General features: G+C 44.9%; 1 protein-coding gene across 4 annotated transcripts; it reads left to right on the forward strand.

Annotated features, from left to right (window-relative positions):
* The first annotated feature begins 212 nt into the window (after positions 1 to 212).
* LOC139532253 (MSL complex subunit 3-like) lies at positions 213 to 9,717 on the forward strand. 4 transcript variants are annotated; one of them, XM_071329637.1, is made up of 12 exons: positions 213 to 442; positions 1,177 to 1,259; positions 1,744 to 1,839; positions 1,943 to 2,040; positions 2,167 to 2,267; positions 2,415 to 2,537; positions 2,762 to 2,976; positions 3,239 to 3,397; positions 3,668 to 3,981; positions 4,275 to 4,484; positions 4,605 to 4,689; positions 8,719 to 9,717. In XM_071329637.1, the coding sequence occupies exons 1-12, from the start codon at positions 344 to 346 to the stop codon at positions 8,816 to 8,818; spliced, it is 1,683 nt and encodes a 560-aa protein (XP_071185738.1). In that variant the 5' UTR covers positions 213 to 343; the 3' UTR covers positions 8,819 to 9,717. The 4 variants fall into 4 exon arrangements, with proteins under 4 accessions (XP_071185738.1, XP_071185740.1, XP_071185739.1 ...); XM_071329639.1 differs by having other exon boundaries at positions 2,816 to 2,976; XM_071329638.1 differs by having other exon boundaries at positions 2,418 to 2,537.
* Positions 9,718 to 10,101: the final 384 nt, after the last annotated feature.

Here is a 10,101-nt window from a genome sequence, read left to right on the forward strand (position 1 = left end):
TACTGGTTATCCTTTGTTGCGTTATTTATTAGCTACATGGACAAACTTTTGCTTTATTATAGGGGGGCTACATGTCACCTCAGCACCCTGGCAAACAGAAATATTAATAAGATCATCTTTGAATAACGGACGCCCTCTGCTGGTCAATTTATGTACTGTTTATTTCTACGGCGTCCACGAAGGACCAAACTAGAAAATCCCTATTACGGATTCGTTTGATGAGTTGTGTCCTAGCGCCATCTCCATATTTTTTTCAAGGACCCCTTTGGATACAGCCCGGCAGGGAAAGGGTTAAGGAGCGGGGGGTCCAGATGCCTCCTCTCCTGCTCGCTATGACGAACAAATGAACTCCCGGGGAATGAAATTTAAATTCCACAAAGGAGAAAAAGTCCTATGTTTCGAACCTGACCCTACGAAGGCTAAAGTACTCTATGATGCTAAGGTAAATGACCGGTTGTTTAGCCAAGAGTTTGTTTGCGGTCACGAGACTGATACCGCATGCAATTCCCAAACATTTTGATTGCCAGTTTTTATGGCTTTATCCAATACTGTAGCTAAGTTAGACATGATGTTTATTTGATATATCCGGACAGACCACAGAAGGCCCGACCGAGGTTGCCATGCTGCTAGCTGCTAAAAGGCTAACGTTTGCTATTAGGCTAACGTACCGTTAACTGGTAGGTTTATGGCAAAAACGAGGCCATCAATAATGGCTGCAGCCGTGTTATTTGTTGCTAATCTCTGCACATGTTGTAGGTAACCAAGTTAGCTCGGGCATATTTTCTTAGCTAACTCGTAGCTGCTACATTTAGCCAACTAAGTAGCTAACGTTAACTGTCATAACTGTCCGCTAACGTTGGAAGTGACGTTAAACTAGCTAGCGTTAACGTTAAACACCAACGGTGAATTAACATAGCATGAGTTAACGTTAGCTAGCCTCTGTACAAGGCCAGGGCAACAAATTACAATCAGCCAACCCGTTGTTTACATAACATTAGCAAGCTAGCGCCAATTAGTAATGTAACGTTAGCTAACTAATGCGTACTGTTAGCTAACTAATGCGTACTGTTAGCTAGCTGTCTAGATGTGGGGATACATTTGCCTGCTGTCTGTTACACGCTAACTTGAGTTTTGTCGGTTACCGCTAACGTTCATTTATGGAATTGTATGTTTTAGGTCGTCGATGTTGTGATTGGCAAAGATGAACGTGGAAAGCGAGTCCCAGAATACCTGATTCACTTCAATGGTTGGAACAGAAGGTAAACTCATACACAATACACAGTCTGAGGTGGTGGGCTTGAAGAAGGGATACTGGGGAGGAGGATGGGTGGGACAGGTAGGAGGGTTCTCGCTGTGTTCCTGGGGGGTGGATGGGATGGGTGGGTCATTCCCTGTTTCTATGAGTGGTTTAGGTTAATTTCCCCATCCTTTGTGGGCTCTGCATGTCGAGCAGCAAAAAGAAATGTCCAACATACTGTTAGCTGGTAATGTTTACTTTGCAAGCTACTGGTCGAAACCTTGTACGGTTGGCTAAACATAGTGGTAACTTTTATTTAACAATCCCTTAAACTGTACGTAGTTGTCTATAGTTTTAGCTGTCTATATGATGGAAATCATTGAGTGTGGAAAGAAACCTTCAGTGGAGCTTTGTCCTTGATATCACTTGGACAATACTGTCATGCCGACTGCATGCAGCTTGAATTGGAAGGGGTGGTACTCATCATCTGTTGCTTTGTGCTATAGTTGGGATCGATTGGCAGCAGAAGACCATGTGCTCAGGGAAACTGACGAAAATCGCAAATTACAACGTAAACTGGCTCGTAAAGCTGTGGCTCGCATGTAAGTTTGTTTCCATTGGAGAAGATTGGAAAAATAAGCAGTGGGCGTGACTGCAGATTTTGGTGTAAGTGTCCTGTCTAACTATGTCCACTTCAACCCACAGGAGGAGAAAGGGATGGGGGAAGAGACGTTGTCGTCTACCCGGTGTTGAGTCAGCTCTGAAGACACTTCCTGAAGAGAAGGAAGAGAGTGATGACGCATGTGAGTTTGACTGTGCCATCACACTCAAACTAGTGCTGGTGCAAAGGAGTTTATCGGAATAGCATTTCACTTGAAATGGCTTGCAAGCTAAAATGACATGTACTATTTGGTGGGGGTATCTTTCAGGTTTGATTACGTCTTCAGACAACAGTGACGCGGACGATTCCGAGGATCCTGAATCTTTGAAAAGCGAGGAGAGCGACTCTTCCGAAGATTTGGACAAAATGGTAATGTGTTTTGAGTTAGAGTACGACAGACACATATGTTTTCTTAATACATAACCTATCAACTCGGTTGTTCTATTGACATTGTCCGAAATACACATTTTGACAAAATGGCTGGATAGATCTGAATGTTTGCCCATCTATCTCCAGCAGGAAGAGCAGGAAGCTCACGCTAAGATGGAAAGTGAGGACAAGACCATCAGCATAGACATCCCTGAGGTTCTCAAGAAGAAACTGGAGGATGACTGCTACTACATCAACAAGAGGAAGAAGGTGTGTCATTGAACAAAGATAACACCCTCTTTATTGTAGTTCCATATACCTATTCCTAACCCTCCAAATCCCGAGATATTGGTCATGTTCAGTAGGAACAAAACGTATAAAAACGGGGAGGTACTAACTGAACTAGTCCAATGGGAACACAGATTTGTCATTTTCTGTTGCAATTCTTTTTGCCTCAGTGTACCCTACTGAATGCAACCCTTGACTTTTGACAGTTCAACATCTCACTGCCAATGAGCTGTGATCATGAAGGGCCTTTTTCTCCCCAGTTGGTGAAGCTTCCGTGCCAGATGAACATATTGAACATCTTGGAATCATACGTGAAGCACTTTGCCTTCAACGCAGCCTTCTCTGCCAATGAGAGGTACAGAAGTCACCAGAGCACCGCCCAGACCAGCCTCAGTCCTCACTATGTTCCTCCAGAGAAGAAGTGAGTCCCCAAAGTACAAAATTAGCCTTTTTGCCTTCCATGGGCTACATAATGTTTGTTTTTTTACATTGCAGGCACCTGCCAACTGACTGATCTACAAATCACCTTGCATCATAAATAACTACTCAGTGTTATTTGTAGATCAAGTATGTCAGTTACAATATTACCAATAAATGCATCACAGATTCGATGCTCTCGAACATGGTCATCGTGGATGAAATGATCTTTGTGATAGTAGCTAGAAGTCACCATTTTGTTTCAGTGAGGAGCTTTGCAAGGAGATGGTGGACGGCCTGAGAATCACCTTTGACTTCACTCTTCCCATGATCCTCCTGTACCCCAACGAGCACGCTCAGTTCAAGAAAGTCAGCTCCTCCAAGTTTTTCCTGCCTATCCGGGACAACACAGCCAGCTCTAGCAAGTAAGACCGACCATCAGGCTATGTATGCAATCCTCTTGAATAATTAACATCGGGTAATTTTCAGGTCGGAAGATGAAACAAAATGAAGTTGAAAACGTTTCACTGTTGAAAGACGCTAAGTACATCAGGCCATTTGTTCAGTTTGTATATCTGACTTAAGATGAAAATGCCATTGACAAATTATTGTACCTTTCTTTGGTTTTGTGATGTTGGATGTCATTATCAAACTGGTCTTTCTTTGATCATCTCCACCCTCCCTTCCTGTCCCAGGACCCTGCGTGAGCGCACCCCCAGCCCCTCGGGCCACAACCCCTCCACCCCCCAGTCCACGGACAGCCAACCGGCCCTGAGCGAGGCCTCCACCACCACGGCAAACCCCACCACCACACCCAAACGCCGGCGCTGTGCCTCTGCGGCCGACCCCGACGCCCCCCAGTCCCTGCGGCGCTCCACACGCCACACCTCGGGGGGCGAGCGGATGGCGGGCGAGGGGGGCAGCGGCAGCGCTACGACCTCACCCCAGCCCAAACGCCGCCTTGACACGCCTGCCCAGCTGCCCAAGTTCTTCCTCAATCTGGAGAAGAGTGAGTGCCAAGAAAACACACTCAATCACAGAATAAACAGTTGATCGTGTTATGCTTTACTTTATGCAATGTTACTCTTAGCCTCTGTTGTTGTAATGACCATATCCATCCGCTAGATGGCACTCTTCGCTGTTGTCATACCTTTTAGTACTCTCCCAAACACATGGAATAGTCTGCGCACAGCTTCTCAGTGCTACAGCACTCAGTAAATGTCTGTTTCTGAAGTGTCCATGCCAATGTTGTCCTCCACTCACGCTATCAGTTGATTGTCTGGCCTCCTGTCCCCTTCCCAGAAACCCCTGTCCACAGTGGCTCGTCCTCTCCGTTGCCCCAGACGCCCAGTAAGGAGGGCAGTGGCGTCTTCTCCGGCCTGGAGAGCCGACGGAACAACGAGCTCAACGAGGTCCTGAGTTGGAAGCTGACCCCTGATAACTACCCCCAGAGTGACCAGCCCCCCCCACCCTCCTACCTGTATGGCTCACAGCACCTCCTACGCCTCTTCGGTAGGTGTCCTAAGCCCTTTCTCTCTGTGTGTATGTGTGGGGAAACAGGGATTGTTGTTTAGTTCAATATAGCCTCCAGTCACTCGTTCTCTTTCAAACTTGTTTCTTTCCCTCATACAGTGAAGCTGCCAGAGATCCTAGGGAAGATGCAAATCCCAGAGAAGAACCTAAGGGCCCTGGTCAAACACCTGGAGCTCTTCCTCAGGTACCTCCCATCTTATTATAGAATAATCCCGTTTTCTTTACTTTCATTCTTCTTTTAGTGATCAGCCACACACCATAACTAGGCTAGAACCAGGGCTACAATAATCTCTTATTTTGGCTGCCATAGCTCACCTCCATACAATCTAGGCCTGGAACGTTTCCTTGTGCTGCCGTAAAGCCAATGTCAGGTGGTTATTTAAGCAGGAAATGTCTTCTCAATAACCTATAACCTTCCTGGTTAAATCAAGGTCATAAATCACATTTTCTAAACTGGGTGGTTTGAGCTCTGAATGCTGATTGGCCGAAAGCTGTGGTATACCACGGGTATGACAAATTACTATTTACTGTTCTAATTATGTTGCTAACCAGTTTATAATAGCAATAAGGCACCTCCGTGTTTGTGGTATATGGTCAGTATACCACAGCTACGGTCTGTATCCAGGCACTCCACGTTGCGTCATGCATAAGAACAGCCCTTGGCCGCTGTATATTGGCCATATATCACACCTCCTCAGGCCTTATTCCTTTAATAACCCCTCAAGCCAAATTAACGCACAGTGGAACCGAAGATGCACAAGAAACCAGTCTCCAGGATTAGTGACACTGACTGGGCGAAGCCCGTTATCCCCCAGTCAATCACTGCCTGGTGTGTAATTGGGCCGGCCGCCTTGCAGGAAGGGACAGGCTGCCATTTAGTTGCCGTGCCGACGACAGTTCCATGATAGACTTCCTTTGATCACTGCAACGCGATACTGCCCACGTCAGCATTTCTTTGGACGTGCTCACTTAGCTAGCCTGGTGAGTGGTTTCCACTTGATGGGCCTCTGACGTACTAACGTTAGCTTAGCATGCAGAAATGTTTGGACACTGCGTCAGCTTGATGGGCCTCTGCTGTAACATGAACATTAGCCTATAAAAAGAAAATGGTTGGACATCGTAGCCGGAGAGTAGGGAAATGGGTCTTTTCCCCCAGGTGGCTTTTTGTATATCTTAGAGAGGGATGGGAGTGCGTGCATTGATCTGCTGACACGCGCACACAGTCCTCTCCGCCTATCCAGTGTTAGCCCCGTCACTTGAAGTGTAGTGCATACACCTGGGCAGTTAACTGTGGTGTAATGCTATTACTTAGCAACTCTCTGTGTGATTCATGCAGCTCATTGAGTGGGAAAAAGTGCTCACTGACCTGTAAGCTGGCTCACCCTGCATGCCTGCCACGGTTATTGTAGCCATAATATCGTCTAACAGGATGTGATCAATCGACGATGGCTTGAGGTGTTATTTATGCAGAGGGATTGATTTGCTGTTTTTGTGTCTGTGCATGCGCCTCTCTCTCTCTCTCTCTCTCTCTGTGTGCACCTGCATCTGTCTGTGTGTGTGAGAGACTGTCGGACTACATTAAAGTGAAGGGAGTTGAGTGGGCGTTACACAAGCCTGCGATTCTAATCTTTAAATCCTGCCCAGCGATCTTCAGCTGTCCCCAAACCTAGGGGATTTATTCTCTCTCCTTTTATTAATCAAACGCCTGCAGTTTCCCCTCCAGCCACCGCTCCGCGCTGTTGCACACAGAGGGACATATGACTCCTTCTCGCAGCTGGGTACGTCTCAATAGTCTATTAGGGGCTTCTTCCACTAGTGTCATCTTTTTATTGACAATAACCATGTTTCCATCCACAATGTTTCATGCAAGTGATGTCATTCCGTATAAAAATAATCATGACGGCTGTGATGGAAACAGGAAGTTTCTGTATACTTTTATGAATTTGTTCATTACATATGGTGGGATCTTTTTGTGTCCGTAAAATTAATTATGTGAGAAATGGTGGTGGAAAGGCCTTCATGCATAAATATTGATATAATAACTAATCTCGAAGTAAACTTGGGAGTCACGCGATGACATGGTGTGGGGTCCTCCCAATACGACTCTGGGGAAACCATGCAGTTTATTAAGCTATGATGAACTTCACAGGATGGTGAAAATGTACGATATGAGCTTGATGCTTCTTTCCAATAAATATCAAAGGTATTACTCTGGTGACATGATCGATGCTTGACTGCCATTTGACAAATAAAAATATTATTCTCATGTAGACTAGCCTACCAGCACTATCGGCAATCTGTTGGCTTAACCACACGTGCCAAGACCAGACTAGGCACATTTGCTATTTAACGCAACCGTTTTTGTCATAAAACTATCGACAAGGTTGAAAATGTGATGAACTTCTGATTTTTATTCGATACATGAAAACATAAGCGAAAAATACAATTTTTGTGCATTGGTTTTTATCCGCGACAAGTCATTTTGGTGGAAACACACCGCTGGTGGGAAAATGCACATTGGCTTTCTGCAGATTTTGGAATATTCGCATGAAAATCTGTCGCTAATTGGATGGATACCTGGTTACTTGTCTGAAAATACAGGAGCGTTCAGAGAAATAATGTTGGATGCTTTAGGCAATATATTGATGCCTGCCCACGATGGGATTTAACTTCAGTTCACGCCCATTTATTTTAGTCTGCTACGGATTGAAAACTAATATCTTTAGAAAGGAGGTCTCTTCAGACTAGTGAGAGACAGGAAGGGGAACAACCTGACTGGATGTTGACTGTAGCAAAGTGGAGAAGTGCATGCCGGGATTGGGCACACGGACGGATCTCTGGAAGAATCGTGAATCGTCTGGTGTCTTTCTGTGATACAGAGGGAGGAACAGTGGTGTAAAAATACTTTAAAGTACTACTTAAGTTTTTTTGGGGGGGGTATCTGTACTTTACTATTTATGTTTTTTACAACTTTTACTTCACAACATTCCAATGGACAATAATGTACTTTTTATTCTATACATTTTCCCTGACACCCAAAAGTCCTAATTTCATTTTGAATGCTTAGCAGGACAGGAAAATGGTCCAATTCACACACTTATCAAGAGAACATCCCTGGTCATCCCTACTGCCTCTGATCTGGCGCAATCACTAACACAAGTGCTTCATTTGTAAATTATGTCTGAGTGTTGGATTGTGTCCCTGGTTCTCCATAAATATATTTTTTTAAATGGCAATTTTGCCATCAGGTTTGTTCAATATAAGGAATTTAAAATGATTTATACTTTTACTTTTGATACTAAAGTATATTTAAAACCCAAATACTTTCAGACTTTTACTCAAGTAGTATTTTACTTGAGTCATTTTCTATTAAGGTATCTTTACTTTTACTCAAGTATGAGAATTGGGTACTTTTTCCACCACTGGGAAGGGAGAGCGAGAGAGTGCCTAATCTGTATGAAAACGAGGATGCCTGTGTCCACCCAGCTGCACTCCCATAAAAATGTGTCCATATCTAACATCTGCAGAGATGTGGTTCAAGTTTACAGCCTTTGTTCTACATATGCGCTGACTAATAGATAGGACGACCAATAAATAATGAAATACATCTGTGGCCGCGGTCCCGTGGTCCGTACTGACTAGTTCGGTGCTCCACAACGATGATAATAATTTGTGGCCGGTTAAAGCGCCTCTTAATTTCTCCCTCTGATGAGGATAATTTGTTTGCAGACCAATTAGAAGAGCGGGTAGAGCTAAGATGAGATGGCAAGATTTAGAGGATTTGGCTGAGCAGCGGTTACTAAGAACATTCCGGATTATTTTCCCTACTGATTAGACGGGGAGATTTTCCCTCCAACTCTGGCGAATTGGGTTATTTAAGGCAAGTTACTAAAAGCACTGACTGACTGCAAGTCTGGAGGGGGGTAGGGGTGTTAACAAGCCCCCTGTTGGAAGGAAGGACGCCAGGATTGGGAGTGCTGAGTAACTAGTCTGGTCCGTGACATCTACAGTAGTCGGGGGAGTGATGCATTTCCCACGGTGGTCTTTGCTTCAAATGCATTAGCTGTCTGTTGATGGCTGTGTTAACTAGCCTTAACTTCAGACTCTACTCAGTGGGGTGAATTAGACCCTGTTATGGTGTTATATCTTCTCTCTTTTTACTCTCTTTCTCTCTCTCTGTCCCTCTTCCTCCATCGCTCTCTCTGCTCCCCAGGTTTTTGGCTGAGTTCCACGAGGACTTTTTTCCGGAGTCGGCGTACGTGTCGTCATCGGAGGCCCAATACTGCATGAAGCACCCACGGGCTGTTTACTGAGGCCGTTTATCTCACCCTGAACTGCACTGCTGAGAGGGGAGCTCCAAGCTGATTCCCAAACCATCCCTTTCACATCCTCTCGGAGACTGCGCCATTATCCCTCTCTATGTTCACCCCTTGCCCTCCTAAATCCAACCCATGCAGCTATGTGGTTTTGCCCGGGCCTATCGTAAAGAAGTAAAGCGAGGGTCTTGGCTTCTGATCGGCCCAGTACCTCACTCTCCCCAGCCCCCAACCTGGCAGTCTGGCCTTAGGAACAGACCCCCCTGGATGCAATGATTACCTAAAGCATGGACGTCTACTTGTTATGCTAGGCTGTAGACCCTAACCCCTTGCTGGGGTCTTTCCCATGATGCTGACTTTGTCTTGCTTTCTCTGCGCTCAAGGACCACATTTGGCCATCTCTTTCTCTAGCAGCATCTGCGTCTGATCCTTCTCTCTCCGTCCGCCTAGACAAGCAAACACAGAGAGAAGGGCTATTTGATACGTTTGCTTTATGTGTGACTATTGGAGACTGTTGGCTTCTCCTCAGTTCGCCATGCTTGCTGCCCCAAGCCACACTTCAGCGTGCGTTGTCGATTTAAGCTATTTCTAAGTGCTTGTATAATGTCATTACTCTAGAAATGTCTACTGTCTGTGTTCCTCTTGCTTAGAGGGGCTGTGACGTTATGGCCACTGTGTGTTCATATTTATATTTGTCATGGCATTACCCTCAATGTTTGAAGAAGGTCAAGTGTGTTGAATCAGTTGATGTATAAATTCCGTATTCTGTTTTTGTTTTATTATTACACTGTTAACTTGTAGACTCAAACAGGAACACTGCGGAGGTGGAAATGTAAAAATATCAACTTTCAGTCTGTTTTCTATTAGTATTATCTGAAATAAAAGTCGGAGCAATGGTTTTTTTTTGCATGTGGTTTATGAATATTGCTGTTCTGTTGATTCATAAAGACCAAGGCCGGGATTCAATGCAAGGCGTGTTATATGGCAGCACAATATAAACAGGTAATTGACACTTGAGCAGAACTGCGCAATGTTTACCGTGAATGCAATCTCTGCGAATGTTGTTGCCTTTTAAAAGGTGAATTGTCGGCTGTGTAGATCGCTGTGCTATAACGCCCCATGCGTTTAATCCTGGTCCTGTTCTCTGCTGTTCTTCTCTCCTTCAAATTGAGTCCCTTTTCCTTAAAGAAACATTCTTCACACTCTATAAAGGTTGTTCTAAACTACAGCAAAGTACAAGGGCAGATCGTTGGGGTTATCCTCGTGGTGATTCGGCTACG

The sequence above is a fragment of the Salvelinus alpinus genome, chromosome 10 (genome assembly GCF_045679555.1).
Source record: "Salvelinus alpinus chromosome 10, SLU_Salpinus.1, whole genome shotgun sequence".
NCBI lineage: Eukaryota > Metazoa > Chordata > Actinopteri > Salmoniformes > Salmonidae > Salvelinus > Salvelinus alpinus.

Bases quoted from the DNA above. Each gene is read 5' to 3' on its own strand.
- LOC139532253 (XM_071329637.1), top strand. From the start codon at position 344: ATGAACTCCCGGGGAATGAAATTTAAATTCCACAAAGGAGAAAAAGTC. The intron at 1,840-1,942 runs GTAAGTTTGTTT...TTCAACCCACAG, and splicing joins CGTAAAGCTGTGGCTCGCAT to GAGGAGAAAGGGATGGGGGA. The intron at 3,982-4,274 runs GTGAGTGCCAAG...TCCCCTTCCCAG, and splicing joins CTTCCTCAATCTGGAGAAGA to AAACCCCTGTCCACAGTGGC.